The sequence below is a fragment of the Capra hircus genome, chromosome 5 (assembly GCF_001704415.2).
Source record: "Capra hircus breed San Clemente chromosome 5, ASM170441v1, whole genome shotgun sequence".
Lineage (NCBI taxonomy): Eukaryota > Metazoa > Chordata > Mammalia > Artiodactyla > Bovidae > Capra > Capra hircus.
Window position 1 is genome coordinate 93,008,870 of NC_030812.1, and position 19,311 is coordinate 93,028,180.

The 19,311-nt window shown below is 39.6% G+C and overlaps 1 protein-coding gene across 1 annotated transcript in view; it reads right to left on the minus strand.

Annotated features, from left to right (window-relative positions):
• PTPRO (protein tyrosine phosphatase, receptor type O) overlaps positions 1 to 19,311 on the minus strand; it is a 270,106-nt gene that overhangs the window by 64,798 nt on the left and 185,997 nt on the right. Inside the window, exons 11-12 of the mRNA XM_018048437.1 lie at positions 18,640 to 18,791; positions 17,099 to 17,219 (exon numbers count right to left, since the gene is read on the minus strand). Coding sequence (XP_017903926.1) covers positions 17,099 to 17,219; positions 18,640 to 18,791 — 273 coding nt within the window. The remainder of the gene's footprint in view (positions 1 to 17,098; positions 17,220 to 18,639; positions 18,792 to 19,311) is intronic.

Below are 19,311 nucleotides of genomic sequence, written 5' to 3' on the forward strand. Positions count from 1 at the left end.
GCAGGCTTTTGCCATCACTCTTAGCAATCATTACAACAGCCCTTTACTCCTTTTCCCTGCCTCTTACTTGATTCTTTGTTTTGTCAATGATGGTTTAAATTGTTTAAAAACACCACTTTGCTCCTGTTAGATTCTATCTGTACAACGATTTACTGTGATCAATTTCTAATGTGTCAAATCCAAATACAGTAAGTCCCCTACATATGAATCTTCAGGCTGCAAACTTTCAAAGATGCGAATGCACCCACATGTTCAATTATGTTGTTAGTGTATATGTCTGGCACACATTGTCATGTGTGTGCATCCCCTACAAGCGGCTGTGCTTTTGTGTACCTAACTGTAGAGTACTGTATAGAGTACAGTGCTATAGCACCTTTTTTTCTTAAGTTGAAAGTTTTATTTTGAAAAGAAAAATCTAATTATTTTTGAAAATTATTTTTTTAGTACTTTTTTTTTTAACTTTACAATACTGTATTGGTTTTTGACAGAATTGAATCCAGCAAGGAACCAGAACCTGGGCCGTCAAAAACAGGCGTGAGTGAAATTTCAACTTGCCCTCCACCTCCTATTGCTGACAATCCTTCAGCTCCACCATCTCGCATCTCCCACCTCCTCTCCTCCAGCCAGTAACTCTTCCTGCCTGTATTATCAACCGATTACAGTACAGTACCGTATAGCTGAATGTGTTAGTTGGGTACCTAGGCTGACTTTGTTGAACTTCCAAACACTCTCTTGGAATGGAACTCATTGTATGTAGGGAGTTTACTGTATGCTAAGTGTTCAAGATCCTACATACTTTGGCCACCTGCTACCCGTCACCACCATCTTTCCCACACAGACATGCTGTCCTCATAAAGCCAGTCTTCTTGCTGACCATTACACAGACATTACTCTTTCTCAACTCATGTATTTCTCAACCCTCAGTGTGTTCTTTCTGCTCTTCTGATCATCTTAAAGAAAAAGTCTTACCTTCTCCTTCAAGCCTTTTTGGATGACTGTCTCTTGAGGCTCTGTCCCTTCTCTGACCTTCTCTCACCCTTAACTATTTCTTGTGTGAGCTGTGTGAATGAAGTCCTGATTCTACTGGGTCCTTTAAGAACTGCGGTCATGTGTAATAAATTATTTTGTCTTCATTTTGAACTAGCCATGTGTAGGGATGCAATAAATCTTACCTATTGACAGATTTAAAATCTAAGTCAAGATTCATTAACCAGAGGTGTTAGGATTCAAGCATCAAGTCGGCATTGAATTTTGACATTCTCTGCCTTTGTATGGTGATTATATTTGTAAAAAGTCATCAGCTGTCAGTGGCAGAGTGAAAGACTATTGTGAATTAGAAGTATTTTCAGTGACTGAATAAGTAAGACTTAGATACTGGAATACACGTTTCCTCTGGTCTGGCTGAAAATGTGGATGCAGGTTATGAGTGGATCCTTAGGAAAATATCCACAGGATCTGGAACCTCTAACAACCAAGTAACAATATTTTCCCCCCTCAGGTGGTATATGAGGAATAGATTATTCCAAAATCACTGTACCCATTATTTCTGCATCTTTTTCTGAAAGACATTATGCATTTCAGTTCTTTAGGTCAATAAGAAATATTTACAAGTCACCTGCTTGAAAAGACTTATGATCTCTGTGGTAGGGATATTTTCCTAGATAGACTGGGGAGAAATTCCACCATGCTATTCTGAAGAAAATAAAGAAAGTTATCACAATATTTCATAAGTGGAGGTGTAATTGGATTAGGAGTGACTTCTTATTAAATTTCACTACTAAGGACAACATCTGTTCCAGTGAAAGTGAAAGTTGGTCAGTTGTGTGTGACTCTTTGTGACCCCATGGACTATACAGTTCACTGAATTCTTCAGGCCAGAATACTGGAGTGGGTAGCCATCCCTTTCTCCAGGTAGCCATTTCCTTCTCCAGGGGATCTACCCAACCCAGGGATCGAACCCAAGGCTCCTGCATTGCAGGTGGATTCTTTATCAGCTGAGCCACAAGGGAAGCCCCATTTGCCCCAGGGGATGTATTAAAATATTAGGACTGTATTGTGCTACACAGTAACTGCTAGCCACATGTAGCTCAGTTCAGTGCAGTCGCTCAGTTGTGTCTGACTCTTTGCAACCCCATGAATTGCAGCATGCCAGGCCTCCCTGTGCGTCACCAACTCCCGGAGTTCACTCAAACTCACATCCATCAAGTCGGTGATGCCTCTGAGAGGTGTATCTCATCCTCTGTCATCCCCTTCTCCTCCTGCCCCCAATCCCTCCCAGCATCAGAGTCTTTTCCAATGAGTCAACTCGTTGCATGAGGTGGCCAAAGTACTGGAGTTTCAGCTTCAGCATCAGTCCTTCCAAATAACACCCAGGACTAATTTCCTTTAGAATGGACTGGTTGGATCTCCTTGCAGTCCAAGGGACTCTCAAGAGTCTTCTCCAACACCACAGTTCAAAAGCATCAATTCTTTGGCAGTCAGCTTTCTTCACAGTCCAACTCTCACATCCATACATGACCACTGGAAAAACCATAGCCTTGACTAGATGGACCTTTGTTGGCAAAGTAATGTCTCTGCTTTTCAATATACTATCTAGGTTGGTCATAACTTTCCTTCCAAGGAGTAAGCGTCTTTTAGTTTCATGGCTGCAATCACCATCTGCAGTGATTTGGGAGCCCAAAAAATAAAGTCAGCGACTGTTTCCACTGTTTCCCCATCTATTTCCCATGAAGTGATGGGACCAGATGCCATGATCTTTGTTTTCTGAATGTTGAGCTTTAAGCCAACTTTTTCACTCTCCTCTTTCACTTTCATCAAGAGGCTTTTTAGCTCTTCTTCACTTTCTGCCATAAGGGTGGTGTCATCTGCATATCTGAGGTTATTGATATTTCTCCCGGCAATTTTGATTCCAGCTTGTGCTTCTTCCAGCCCAGTGTTTCTCATGATGTACTCTGCATATAAGTTAAATAAGCAGGGTGACAATATACAACCTTGACGTACTCTTTTTCCTATTTGGAACCAGTCTGTTGTTCCATGTCCAGTTCTAACTGTTGCTGCCTGACCTGCGTATAGGTTTCTCAAGAGGCAGGTCAGGTGGTCTGGTATTCCCCTCTCTTTCAGAATTTTCCACAGTGTATTGTTATCCACACTGTTAAAGGCTTTGGCATAGTCAAGAAAGCAGAAACAGATGTTTTTCTGGAACTCTAGCTTTTTCCATGACCCAGCAGATGTTGGCAATTTGATCTCTGGTTCCTCTGCCTTTTCTAAAACCAGATTGAACATCAGGAAGTTCATGGTTCACATATTGCTGAAGCCTGGCCTGGAGAATTTTGAGCATTACTTTACTAGTGTGTGAGATAAGTGCAATTGTGCGGTAGTTTGAGCATTCTTTGGCATTGCCTTTCTTTGGGATTGGAATGAAAACTGACCTTTTCCAGTCCTGTGGCCACAGCTGAGTTTTCAAAATTTGCTGGCATATTGAGTGCAGCACTTTCACAGCATCATCTTTCAGGATTTGAAACAGCTCTACTGGAATTCCATCACCTCCACTAGCTTTGTTCGTAGTGATGCTTTCTAAGGCCCACTTGACTTCACATTCCAGGATTTCTGGCTCTAGATGAGTGATCATATCATCGTGATTATCTGGGTTGTGAAGATCTTTTTTGTACAGTTCTTCTGTGTATTCTTGCCTCCTCTTCTTAATATCTTCTGTTTCTGTTTGGTCCTGAATGCTTGAAATCTGGCTAGTCTAAATTGAGAGATGCTATAAGAGTAAAATACAGACTGGACTTCAAAGACTTTGTTTTAATATGAACAAAGAACAACAATATCTCTTTAATAGTTCTTTATACTGACTACATATTGGAATGAAACTATTATGGATTTACTGGTTAAGTAAAGTATATTAAACTCAACTTCAGCTATTTCTCTTTACTGTTTTGTAGTGTGGCTCCTAGAAATTTAAAATTACATAAGTGGCTCTTACCATATTTGAACTGGATAATGCTGGGTTAGAATATTTCTTCCTGTTTGGTAGAGAAGTTTGGAAATTCTTGGCAGAAACTGGTCAGAGGGTCCCCCTGCTGCTGTGTCTCTTCTCATGAGAAGGCAAGGTCAGCTCAGCCTCATAGCCTAGGATGGCTGAGAACAGTGGTCTTGAACTTTTTTGGCACTAATGATCGGTTTTGTGGAAGACAATTTTTCCCTGATCTGGGGCAAGGGTGGGGTGGGAGATGGTTTACATTGCACTTATTGGGCACTTTATTTCTGTTGTTGTTGGTGGTGGTTTAGTCCCTAAGTTGTATTCAAGTCTTGCAACTCAATGGACTGTAGCTCTCCAGGCTCCTCTGTTCATGGGATTTCCCAGGCAAGAATACTGGATTGGGTTGCCATTTCCTCCTCCAGGGGATCTTCTTGACACAGGGATTGAAACCATGTCTACTGCATTGGCAGGAAAATTCTTTACCACTGAGCCACCAGGGAAGCTTCTCTATTATTATTACATTGTGATATATAATGAAATAATTATACAACTCACCATAATGTAGAATCAGCGGGACCCCTGAGCTGGTTTTCCTGAAACTATGAGGGGCACAGCCTAGATACTCTGCATGCACAGTTCACTAGAGTTTGGACTTATAGCCTCTAGAACTTTGAGAAAATATATTTCTTTTGTTTAAGCCACACAGTCTGTGGTATTTTGTTTTGGCAGCCCCAAAATTTGCTAATATTTTGTATTAGCAAACTAATACAGTCTCTTACTGCTCAAAATATCAATTCAGTCTAGTTCACAAAGGGGAGAGATATGAAGACTTTGTTAATGTTATGAAGAGTAAATGAGCTTTAATTTAATGTATACAAGACACTGTATATAACAAAGAGTCATGGACATACTAGTTACGGAACATCTTCTACTAGTTACGGAACATCAAATATCATTTTCTGTCTAAATGATATTTTAATTTTTTTTCAAAATTCCTCTTCTCCATAATGTCTGATGTCCTTTGGTTTCAAATAATTTCAGAATCCATAATATTTGATTTACGAACCTATGGACATGGGGAAAGGAGACAGACATGCTATTTTTACAAAATGGGATGTAGATACACAGTTGTTTGTTTGCAATTTTTGGCTACACTCTGTGGCATGTGAGATCTTAGTTCCCCAACCAGGGATCGAACCTGCACCTTCTGCACTGGGAGCACAGACAGGCAGGGAAGGCCCACAGGGTTGTTTGTTTTTAAATACTCTTAGCATTACAAGTGTTATACTGGACTGCTTGGCCCTCTCTTTCCTTCTCATCTCTCCCCTTCAATGCCACTCCTGTTTGAGTCGGGAATCCAACCTAATTTTATAGGAAATGAAGTACCAGGCACAGAACATGAGCTGAATGGAGAGCCATGATGCTCTCCCTCCCATTTAATGTAGGATGGATTATGAGAGCTTCACAATACTGGATCTCTGGGGAGTGAAGGTGACCTCCAGTGAAGTATGAGCAAGTATTTGATTCTCATTCTCTTCTCCAGCACAAATCTCTTTCTTTCCTCGGGAATTCCAAAGGGAGTCAGGTATAATATTCAGCCTTGGATCGGAATGGAAGATATTTATTGCTTAAAATCAACAATTTATTATATTGTTTCTTATTTTAATGTGACCCATTCATTTAGCTGCTGATTGAATCATGTTAATGAGGCTAAGATGCTATCCATGAAAGTCAACTGGTTTTATTCCGTTTGTGTTTTACACCTTTAAAATTGGTGAGTTGTTTTACAAATGTGTGACATTGAAGATATGGAGAATTCAATAGAAAAACATTGTAAAAAATGACTGACATGGCAAAATCTATTTTCAGTCCTCAGCCTGACTGACAGTAAATTGCTACCGTCCTCTTCACACAAAAGTTGGTCTTTAACATTTATAGTATAGTAAGTCTTTGAAATCTATTTTTATTTTCCTCAACTCAAGTCTTCTTCCTTAAGCAGTGTAAACTGTAGAACTTGGCCAAAGAAAACATCTGTGACTTAAGCGGTGTAAGCTGCATGAATTACATTCAACTCAGTTAAAAACAACATCTGCAGAAGAGAACACTCTTTGAAAGGAAAAAAAAAAAAACCCTAAGGGTGAGTTAAGATTGATATGCCATGAAATTAAAAAGAGGAAAATGCTTATTAAACAAGACACTTTTGTTAGATCTGACATTTCTCAGGCCTATTCTCTTATTGACTTCAGGAGATTTCTTTTCCTACATAAACTTCATAAGTAATTAGAACGTTTACAGTAACACTGGAGAATATATAATAATTCAGGCAAATGTTTAGCACTAAATTAATTAGGCCCATTTTATGTACAGAACATAGAATTTTCTCAGGAATCCCTGTCATTTCCATTGCTGTTTTTGTTCAGTTGCTAAGTCCTGTCCAACTCTTTTGTAACCCCATGGACTGTCGCCCAGCAGGCTTCTCTGTCCATGGGATTTCCCAGGCAAGAATCCTGGAGTGGGTTGTCTTTTCCTTCTCCAGGGGATCCTTCTGACCCAGGGATTGAACCTCTGTCTCCTGCATTGGCAGGTGGATTCATTGCCACTGAGCCACCAGGGAAGTCCTGTTGTTTCCATTACATTTTAAATAAATTCTTGATGGCTTAATGATGGCAAGAGTAAAATCCTTTTTTGTGAATCACTGGGTAAGTTTATGGTACTACAGCTCAAGTAGCTTCTATATATTTATAGCATTTTTCAGAGAAATCTCTCTTTGAACTTTACTTGGTTTAAAACAAAAGATCTTACTTCCTCCTTTGTTGGTTCCAGGAATGTATGTTTTTGCTTGGCATTTTTTTTTTTAAGTTGGGACTTACATATTGCACAATTCCCAGAAAAAAAGTCACTACTCTTACTGTGTCATCTGCCTCATTGCCTTTACTTTGAACTCAGTAATGAACTAAATCCTAAAACTGAAAGGAACATTAAAGATCATTTAGTCCAGAACCTCATTCTGTAGAAAAGGCAGCTGAAATTCAAAGGGCCTGAGTCATCTTTCTAAGATGACACAATTTGACCATGAAGGCAAGTACTCCCAGTTAAGGGTCTCCCTTCTGCACCTGATTTCCTTCCTAAACATATGAACATTTTCTATTAACTTCCATATAAGAGGGGATGATGAAACTTCCAGATGATGAAACTTCTGGAAACTTCCTTTGTCCAGAAGACCAACTTTTCCAAAGCAGGAACTTGATGTGTATTTAAATCTGTGCCAGACATCACAATAGCTACCCCATCAGTCCAGCATCCAGATTCTTGTAATATATTGAAGAGAAACAAGCAAAACAGGCAAGTCACTTTACAGTGGGCAGGACAAATGCTTTTAAGGAAGTGCTGAAAGTGTGATAGGGCTGTGGGCAGCTGGCAAATTTCAGCGTTACTCAGCAAATCACTGTGATGAGAAATGGGGGAGACATATGCTGAAGACAGGTATCGATTTGCCTTGCACCCAGGAATAGAGCCATGGAACAGTGACATGCATGGCAGCCTAATCAATGCAGGTGGGTTTCCTCTGCAAACCAAAGGAAATTGCATGTGTTTATAAGAGGTCAAACAGATGAAAACTGTTACAAGCTTCCTCCCTCAGTTCCATTTACTCACACACCCCCATAATGCCCAAGTAATCTGTCATTTGTTGCCTTACTACAGATCCACCCAGCCGAAGGCCACCCCTCCACTGGCACCCTGGGTCCCAAATCCTTTGGCCCAATTAAAGACATCACCCCAACAAATCTCGGCTCTAACTATCCTGCATCATCATTTCACCTGCTTTGTTGAATCATTCTGATTAGCTCAAAGACAAGGTTTTTCCACTTAAAGGGAAGGAAAAATAAAACAAAAACCAGCTAAACAAATACAACTGGATCCTTTTATCATTAGCTACTGCCCATTTTCTCGGCTTCCCAGGTAACAATAAGGAACCTATGCACAACAGCAAAGAGTAGCCCCCTGCTCTTTGCAACTAGAGAAAGCCTGCATGCAGCAACTAAGACCCAGAGCAGCCAGAGATAAAATATGAAAGACAAAAACCCTGCATGATTTGCTCCCTTGCTACCCTTCTTCCCTCTTCTCATTCATTGCATTTCAGCCATACTGCCTTCCTGACTTTTCCTTGAACTTGCTAGGCACATTGCTGATTTTTTTTTTTTTTACACAGATGTTCATAGCAGCTTTATTTGTAATAATCCCAAACTAGAAACAATCCAGATGGCTTTCAGTGGATAAATGATTAAGTAAGCTATGGTATAGCCACATTGCGGACTGCTACACAGCACTAAAAAAGGAATGACAACTGATACATGCAACAATTTGGATGAATTTTATGCCAGAAAATCATGCCAAGCAAAGAAAAAATTCCTGATAAGTATAATTCCACTTATACAGTATTCTTTTTCTTTAAAAAAATTAACTTATTTTAACTGGAGGATAATTACTTTACACTATTGTGATGGATTTTGCATTACACCAACATGAATCAGCTATGGGTGCACATGTATCCCCCCATCCTGAACCACCCTCCTCCCTCCCTCCCTACATGGCTGCTTCTTATAACTTCTCCCAGTTTCCTGCCCAGATCCCTCCCACAGCTGCCTCAGGATCTGTCTGAAATAGCGTCTTCACTGTAAAGCTTACTCTATCTCCATTTCTGCAAAAAGTGCATCCCTCCAGTCGCCCAGAAATTTCCTTTCCTTTCCTTTCTCATTTCCTGCTTCATTTTTCTCCACAAAACTCATCACCACTTGACATCCTTATGCTTATTTGATCATTTTTTTTTTCTCCATGAGAATGAGGGGAGACATTTTTGTCAACTTTGTTCATTTCTCTATCATCAGCGCCTAGATTAGTGTGTAGTACACAATAAATGTTAAGTACAGATTTGCTGATAGAATAAATTAATTTTTTTAAAGTAGAGTACCTTAGTTATTTTATTAGCTTCTAATTGACTGGTAGTATATATATATATATGTATGTATGTTTGACTTGATAAACTTTGTGCCAGCCACCACAGTCATACAATTACCCCAAATTAATAGAATAACTACCTAAAGTCTTAGTTGCTCAGTTGTGTCTGACTCTTTGTGACCCGATGAACTGTAGTCCACCAGGCTTCTGTGTCCAGGGGATTTCCTAGGCAAGAAAACTGGAGTGGGTTTTCATTTCCTTCTCCAGGGGATTGTCCTGACTTGGGGATTGAAACCAGGTCTCCTTCATTGCCGGCAGATTCTTTCCCTTCTGAGCCACCAGGGAAACCGAAATAAAAATATCTGTCTCTATGTATATATATAAATAATATGCATGCTTTCTTTCCTTTCTCATTTCCTTCTTCCCTCAATCCATTCATTCGTCCATTTTCCTGTCCCCTCTCTGTGCCACATTGACACAGATGTATTCATCCTATTATTGAACTCACTCCTGCTTATTTGTTTTGGTGGGGGATAACAAGGTAGTCACTCATTGGAAGAGGATTCACAGACAGCAATGGGTGGCCCGGGCGTGGTACCTTAGACATCAGTTGGCTGTGACTCACAACACTTCACTCACTTCTTACCAAAAATAAGAGCTGCCTATATCTGAGTAACTATTTCCAAAATTGTAAACTCAGTGACTTCAACACAAGAATTAAACACATTTTCTCAACTGAGAATGAGACTCAGAAAGCCAGTACCTTGCAATGGCTGGGCTCTTATAAAGTCAGAAATTACATTTCATCAAAATGGATATAATTATTTGTAATCTACTGAAATTTGATGTGTGTGTGAGAGAGAGAGAAAGATAGGAGAAGTGAGAAGATTCAAATATCCCTTCCAATTCCTAATATTTGTGTCCAGAGTCAAATTATGTTTTAAAGATTTCTAATCTATATAAAAACTTTCATGACTGAGACTTAGGAAATCAAGCCAATTTCACAATGCTCAAATTCCCAAACAGGAACAGAAAGCCACAGGAATGGGTGTGAAGCTCTTCCCTGCTCTGTTAAATGTGTTCATAGAAACATGAAGTTTTAGAAAAAATCCACCCCCAATCCAGAAAGAGGCAAGAAATAAATTGAAAACATTAAACAGATTAAAAATACTGTTCCTAGATCCAGGCTCAACAGTGTGTAACATGGGTCAGATTTCTCTAGATATCAGCTTGCCCAAGGGAGCACATGACACTAAATTGTTTCCAAATCTCTTCCAGAGCTAAAGTTATCTGAGTGCTTACCTTGAACCTGTCTGAACACATCTGTGGTCAGGATAAAGCAGACCTCTTACAGTGTTGATGTACATACAGTTTTTTGCCTTTCTCTGACGTTATTGCCTGTTCCTTTCAGGTTTCTCTTGCTATCTCCTCTTTCTCTGCTCAATCACTAAATACTGGAGTAGCTCTTCTTGCCTAGTCCAGAGTTCTTTTTCTCTATTTTTAATTAGTATCTAATTATTCAGTCACTTCCAAATTTATATTTCCAGCCTAGAATTCTCCCCTGACCTCCAGATACATATATCAATGGGCTTCCCTGGTGATTCAGATGGTAAAGAATTTGCAATGTAGGAGACCCAGGTTCGAGCCCTGGGTGGGGAAGATCTCCTGGAGGAGGAAATGGCAACCCACTCCAGTATTCTTGCCTGGAGAATTCCATGGCAGAGGAGCAAGGCAGGCTACAGTCCATGGGGTCTTAAAGAGTCAGACACAGCTGAGTGACTAACACTAACACTACATATCACTAGTCTCTTCACTCGACAACTGCATTTTTTATTTTTATTTTTTTTATGTCTGAGGAAGAATCCTTGACTCTCAGCTTGTGCCCAGGTGACTCCTCATCTAGTTTTTCTAGTCCTTTCAATCTCAATAAATTGTCCTACCCCCACCCTAGTTGCTCAAGAGCAAAGTCTAGGAGCCATTCTTAATTTCTCTTTCTCTCATTTCTTGTTTTCACCCCATCAGAAAGTTCTGTGGCCACAACCTCCAAAACAGCTCCAGAATTCTGCCCACCTCCCTCCATCTCACTTCCTACCATTTTGGTCAAAGTCACCATCATTTCCCGGGGTACTTATCTGAAATAGAATGCTGTTTTTCAGGCTAGTGATGACTCACCCCTTAACTGATTCCCTACCTTTATTTTTGATCTCCAAATCCTTTCTCCCTTGAGCAACCAGGATTGTTTTAAATATAAGTCAGATTATTTGTTTAATTCCCTAAATGACTTCACATATGCACCTAAAAATAAAATCTCAACTCCAAGCCTTATAATCCTATATAGTCTGAATTCTCCTGATTCTTTCTGCCCAAGTGCTCTTGCCCAACCTTTTTCGTGGCTGGTCCTTTCTTGTTATTCAGATCTCTTCTCATTGCTTCATCAGAGAAAGCTTTTACTGGAAAGCCATCTGCATTGTACTGCCCTATTTTAATGCTCTTCCCTGGTGGTTCAGAAGGTAAAGAATCTACCTGCAATGTGGGAGACCTGGATTTGATTGGGAATATTGCTGGGAGGAGGGAATGGCAACCCACTCCAGTATTCTTGTCTAGAGAATCCCATGGACAGAGGGGCCTGGTGAGCCACAGTCCAGGGGGGTTGCAAAGAGTCGACACAACTGAGCACATACACATAAGAAGTCTGGCATCTGAACAGCGCTTAGAAGTTTCTCAGCATATATTTGTTAAGTAAATTAATGAATGGATATGCTATTACTGTTAGGGGAACCACTGACTGAGACCACCCACCCAGGCCAGGTACCATCGTAACCACTTGCATGAGTTATCTTACAACAGAAGGTCCTGGTAAGGGACATGGAACTAACAAGCTACCACCAACTGGAAGAATTCAGAAAAGGTCAAAACGAGAAATTTCAGTCCAAATGTCCCACCAACCTCCTAGGATCCTTCTTGCTGGAATTCATCTTGATTGAGCAATATGTGTGCCATTAGGAAGAACCCTGAGTCAGAATGATTGCCCAGAGACAACCCGGAAACTAACCCCATCACCATAAAACCCTAGACTGTGAGCCACATGGCAGAGAAGTTCTCCCAGTTTCCCTTACTCTATTGCTAACCACCTGGGCACCGTTTCCCAATAAAATCTCTTGCTTTGTCAGTATGTGTGTCTCCTCAGACAATTCATTTCCAAGTGTTAAACAAGAGCCCACTCGGGCCCACTCTCAGGTCCCTCTTCCAGCAACATTACCATCGATCTATTTTATGAATCTCATTCTTATTTCTTTCCCTCACTCCTTCCTTCCTTCTTTCCCTTTTTATTTTTCAGTTGGAAAACTGATTGTCTGATGTAAACTTACAAATCCTCCTAACATTTCACCAGAGCTCCAGGTGGATTCACCAAGACTAGAATTTATGACTGGTTGCTGGTTGAAGCCATGATTGCATGCAGACCAATGAGTACTTGCAAAATGACAAGTCTTAATGCAGATTTGATTGACATTTGTGTTGACTACCAAAGGGAACTGCCATCAGTTACCATTGTAGTACCATGAAACTCTTGGCAATCTAAAATTCTTAATGGTATGATTGGCTCAAAGCCTTGTAAACAGCACCATTAGCAGTACTGTCTTCTCCTGGATGTCCACTGATGACATAATAATTGGATAATTTTGGTAGTGTACCATTTTGGATTAATCTATATTGTTCTGGATTCACTTATAGAATGGTTTCTTTCCTCAGATGGCAAGAATGAATGTTTTGTGAAAAAAAAAAAACTTGCAACTCAGTTATTACTAAAGCAAAATATTTCACTTATCTGAAAGATGGAACTTGTTTTGGTTAAATATTATTGATAATACTAATTTCAACTTTGAAGTCTATAGTTTCATTTCCATTCAACAAATACCTATTAAGTATCTAGAGCAGAGAAGCCAAAGTGCTTTAGAAAATTAAAATAGCTTATAAAACACAATAATGTGATTAGCAGAATGGAAAATAGACCTTTAAACAAATGGATAAAAAGTATGTTATTTTGTTTCCAGAAAAGAAAGGCTGAGGACAAATACATTATATAAAGATTGTCTTGCTTTCAGAGAGGAACAAGATTGAGGCAATATTCTGTCTGATATTAAGATACCAACATGGAAAAGCTGATTGATTCTAGGGTAATGATTCACTAGAAATAACTGCTGTGGTAACTTGCTTCCCTACTTGAAACATTTAAAGGAACTTCCTAAATTGGTATAGGCAATCCTGTTCATTAATGGAGAGGTATGGAGGCTCAAGGAGAAGGCGATGGCACCCACTCCAGTACTCTTGCCTGGAAAATCCCATGGATGGAGGAGCCTGGTAGGCTGCAGTCCATGGGGTCGCTAAGAGTCGGGCACGACTGAGCGACTTCACTTTGACTTTTCACTTTCATGCATTGAAAAAGGAAATGGCAACCCACTCCAGTGTTCTTGCCTAGAGAATCCCAGGGATGGGGGAGCCTGGTGGGCTGTCGTCTGTGGGGTTGCACAGAGTTGGACACGACTGAAGCGACTTAGCACCAGCAGCAGCGTGGAGGCTCAAAACCCAATGGCAAGTTTGGGAAACAGTTTCTTACTCCCACTCCTATTTGTGTGAGTGTAATGGTTCCAGTTTATGACTTTAACCCGTATTCCTGAGACTCCATAGGTCATTCATAATGTCACGTAAAAATGAGAGCAAAACAATAGGCCACTGAATGCTACTTTGAAGACCACCCCTGAACTTTCACTTTAAGGGAGCCCAACATATCAAACGAATTGGAGAAAGCATCTAGAAGCTTGGAAAGAGAAAGCCTTGGGGAACACAGGCTGAGTCTTCAAGTAATTCCAGTTACCTGTAAGCGAACTTTGAACTAACATTCGTACAGAAGACAAAAATCATATGTAAGACAGCAAAAGAGACACAGATGTAAAGAACAGACTTTTGGACTCTGTGGGAGAAGGCAAGGGTGGGATGATTGGAGAGAGTAGCATTAAAACATGTATATTACCATATGTGAAATAGATGACCAGTCCAAGTTCAATGCTTGAAGCAGGCATTCAGGGCCTGTGCACTGGGACAACCCAGAGGGATGGGATGGGGAGGGAGGTGGGGGGGGGGTGTTGGGACGGGGGTACACATGTATACCCTTGGCTGATTCATGTCAATGTATGGCAAAAACCACCACAATATTGTAAAGTAATTAGCTTCCAACTAAAATAAATAAAATTAAATTTAAAAAAATCAGAGATAATGGTTGGAATTGCTAAGCAGATGACTTTTTTCTTAATAAATAGATCATCTAGTGTTGGAAACTGGTGATCTCCACATTCCTGAAATTCAAGTATAGACTGCTGCTGCTGCTGCTGCTAAGTCGCTTCAGTCGTGTCCGACTCTGTGCGACCCCATAGACTGGACTATGCAGGCCACCAGGCTCCCCCGTCCCTGGGATTCTCCAGGCAAGAACACGGGAGTGGGTTGCCATTTCCTTCTCCAGTGCACAAGAGTGAAAAGTAAAAGCTAGGGAGGAGTAGATCGTGGGCAGTGCAAGAAAGATTGAACTTGACTCATGAGCCTTGATGAGTCCTGGAGAAGGAAATGGCAACCCACTCCAGTACCCTTGCCTGGAAAATCACATGGACGGAGAAGCCTGGTAGGCTACAATCCATGGGGCTGCAAAAAGTTGGACAAGACTGAGCTACTTCACTTTCACTTTCATGAGTCTTGATAGGAGAAGTAGAGCCCCCTTGAGGGTGCTTGGAAATTTGCAGAAATGTTTTTAGTGGTCACAAAAGATCACAAAGTCACAAAGTCAATCAGACTTCTGTGGGCAGGGCTCAGAAATTCTAGATGTCTTTCTATGATCAAGAAAGTTGCAAAGAGAAAAATTGTCTCATGTTCCACATTCCACATAAACTTTTAATTTTGCCACCAGAATAAATTCATTATAAATATAATTACAAGTACTTTATCGCACAATTAATATTGGAAAAAAATTATCATTCTAAACTAGGTAAGTCAAGAAGAGAAAGACAAATCATATGCTATCACTTATAGGTGGAATTGAATTTACAAAGGCTATAAATGAACTTATTTGAAAAACAGAAACATACTCATGGTTTTAGAAAACAAAGCTATAGTTACTGAAAGGAAAATGTGGGGAAGGGGAGGGATAAGTTAAGAGCTTGGAACTAACAAACACACTCTGCTATATATAAGATAAATAGCCAACAAGGACCTATTATATAGCACAGAAAAGTCTACTCAATATTCTACTCAATATGGGTAAAGAATCTGGAAAAGAATGAATATATGTATATGTATGCCTGAATCACTTAGCAGGACACCTGAAACTAACACAACATTGTTAATCAACTGAACTTCAATAAATTTTTAAAAATGATACTGAAAAACTACTCAATAATTTACTGCCCATATTGTCTATTTAGTACACCATGCATTTTCAATTATCTATTTAATTCTAAATGTTTTCAGTGCAAGAGTTTAGTTTTTATCAGAGCAAATAGGAGACAAAAAAGATTTAAAACTTAATGTCTTGTGCACTGAATTATAGAGAAAATGCAACTAGTGGATAATCTGAGAAAATACTGTGTTTTGTTTTGTTTCAGATTTTCCAAGAGTTTCTAAAGCATTGCTGACAGCACTACTGATCCTGGTATTTAAGCTGCTACTAAAACACCCTGGTTCATTCTTCACTTATAGCAATACATATGAACACAGTAATAACAGAGATGATTTGAGATTTTTATGGACAGACACAGAGTACAAGCTGGCAGACATCTGAAATGATGATGTCAGTAAGTTGCACTAAGTGTTTTGAAAATATTTTTATTGCCACTCTATATGTAAATTTATTTTTTATTGAATTATAATTGATATACAATATTGCATTAGTTTCAGTGTACAGTGTAATTATTCAATATTTTTATTGATCACTAAATGATTTCATGACATCTAGTCACATATAGACTTTATTTTCAACTATTAAAATGATGAGGTCTCTGCCGTAAAAATTGTGTATTGATGTGCATTTATTTTGGGGTTATCATCCTTAAACTGACACTGCCCAAGAAGTCTACCACCCAACTTTTTGACAATATGTTCTCTTTTGCCAATTATAGGATATCATCTCTGAGGTCCCTTTAAGTACCAGAAACTAAATATTTTAACACATGATATTTTGAACGTAGAAGATGTGTTTTGCATTACATAGTGTCACTTCCCAGTTGCTTTTCATAGTATAATTATTTTAACACCATGCAATAAGTTCCAGCTCATTTGTAAGAGGATACTTTCCTCATTTTCCCTTACAGCCCATCATTCTCCTTAGCATGTTATCCCACTCTAACCAACATTATTTTCCACTTTCTTTCATCATAAGCAAATATATCTACTCTCTTAATATTTCTCCTAACTCTAGTTTTTATTCTAGGGCCCAACTGCACTTAAGCTTGACAGTTATTTATTTTTAATTGATAGTAATGAATGAGTTAATACGAACTTGTTCATTCCTTTACTTTTATCCTTCTTGTATGGAAGAATTACAGTTCTTGTTACTTCCTACAAACTCATATTTATTTATTTTCATTGTAGGTAGTCATCAAGTAGTCCCATTATGACTTTTAGAAGAGTGAAAAGCTGTATCTGGACACATACATAGGGAATCCATGTTATTTTTTTTTAATAAAATATTGTCCTCTTATCTTGATTTTATCTTTGGGTTAGGATGCTACATCAAATTTGAAAAATCAATATGTGGATTATTTTATCTATGAAGTTCAGCTTTATTTATGTAAAAGGGAAATAGTATCTGATAGGGTTGAGAATATCGCACTAGATAATACCTAAGGTCCTTCCATCTCTAAAATCCTGACTCTGTGGTTCTTCTAATCTTATTATGGACAATGAACTCCCTTCTCCCAACACAGTAGACACTGTCCTCACAGAACACATGTTGAAGGTACTTTTTTGATAGTGTAAAGTCTTTTTCGCATTTATAAAAGACACTGAACCAGATTTTTCCATTTCTTTGAGTTGAGAAGACCATGCTAAACCAAGAGATACAAACACTAGTCCTCCAGCATGATTATTTGCACACACACACCTGTGTTCTCTTCTTACCTAGCTTGACAAGGCGGAGCATGGAGGTGTTACTTCCTCTCTCTGTGCAAGCAGTTACAGAGAGATTGTAGATATCTCCAGGAGGCAGGCTGAGAACTGCAGTCATGACATTGCGTGTTACCTGCAAGATCACCAAAATCAAGCTGTAGGGCTATCACAGACATCCTACCTCTGTTCTGTGCTGCAGTCTACAGCTGATTAAACCTTATGGATATGTTATTTCCTCTGAAAATTATACAAATTCCTCAACTGAGCCAAATACAAGGTAGCTCTAAATAAGCACAACACAGATCAGAACATTTTTTGTGATTAATTCCATTGTTTGGAGTAGGTATTACTATGATATTTTTTTTTTGTCCCTCTTGCATTGACAGTAAATTTTAGAAAAAGCAATTGCTGGGTTGCAAAAATAAGAACATTGCTCAGCTCAAGCCGAGAAGCTCAGAAGAAATTTACCCATATCCACAGACGCCTGGCCTCTTAACTAAAGACAACATTTCCCAGTTTCTAATATTGAAAGTGGGGACCATGTGACCCAATTCCAATCAATGGATTGTAAGAGGAAGTCCCATGGTCAACTTAGAGTTTTGTTCACACCTTTTAAGTGCTGGGCCTCCACATCCTCTCTTTTTCCCTTCCTGCGGGCTGGAATGTGGCAGTAAACTGAACGGAGTTAACCTATGCAGGTGATGACTATACGCAGGGGCAGACGGAGCAGCAAAATAGAACAAATCTGGACTCCTGAATAATCTCTCATGGCAGAGGTACCCTTTTAGTCCTGGGCGCCTTGAGAAAAATATAGATGTTGATATTTTTTAAACCACAATCTTAAAAAAAATTTTATTTCAATTGTTTAGTTGGTACCCTAACTAACACAATGTCAAAAAGCTTAATAAACCAGGAGAGAAATCAATACTTCCAAAGTCTCCAAATATTGAGGGTGTTAGGGACATATAGAGAAAAAAGTGAAAATACTGTGATTTTCTTGAAAATGTTTGGTATTATGAAGAAAAAGCTCAAATCATAACTTTAAATAGAGGTGAAATCAATTACAACAATTACAATTATTAAAAATTAAAAGGTAAGCTCTGTGAAAGAAGGACTTCAGTTTTGTTCACTATCCTGTCTCCAGAGAGGCTGCTCAGGTGGTGCTAGTGGTAAAAAACAAACAAACAAACAAACAAACAAAAACCTGCCTGCCAATACAGGACACTCAAGAGAGAGCAGATTCTAAGATCCCCTAGAGGAGGAAATGGCAACCCATTCCAGTATTCTTGCCTGGAAAATTCCACAGACAGAGGAGCCTGGCGGGCCACAGTCTTTGGGGTTGCAAGAACTGGACACAACTGAGCATGCACATGCGCACACACACACACACACACACACACACACACACACACACACAATCTCCAGAACCAAAAACAGTGCTAATCGGCGTGCAAACACTTGTTTAATGTCTCAGTAAATGTTTGCTTCATGATTTTCAATAGTATATGCAAATAAATGTCAGGTGCCCAATACTGGGACTCAAAGAAACATACACTCTTTTTAATTTTCTTCTTTCCTTCTGCAACAACCATCCAGTGGAGCATTCTAGAATGGGAGAGGTCTGTGGTGTCATCCCCGTAGATCCAACTGATGTACAACAGACTGTTGAAATATTCCACAGATGTGATTTCTGGAGCAACTGGGGCTACAATAGAGGAAAGAAACACACTTTAATTTAGTAGACTACTGGTAATTAAAGAACTTATCAATAGAACATGAAATCCCATACAGAGCTTGTGCTTAGTTACTCAGTCGTGTCCAACTCTTTGTGACTCTATGGACTGCAGCCTGCCAGGCTCCTCCATCTATGGGGATTCTCCAGGCAATAATACTGAAGTGGGTTGCCATGCCCTCCTCCAGGGGATCTTCCCAAAGGGATCCCCAGAGGGATCAAATCCAGGTCTCCCACATTACAGGCAGGTTCTTTGCCGTCTGAGCCACCAGGGAAACCAAACTCTATACAGAGTTTAAAGAATTAAAATTCACACCTCATGATGGACTTCCCAAGTGGCACTAGTGGTAAAGAGCCCACCTGGCAATGCAGGAGGCATAAGAGATGGGAGTTTCATTCCTGGGGCAGGAAGGTCTTCTGGAGGAGGTCATAGCAGCCCACTCCAGTATTCTTGCATGGAGAATCCCATAGACAAAGGAACTAGGTAGGCTAC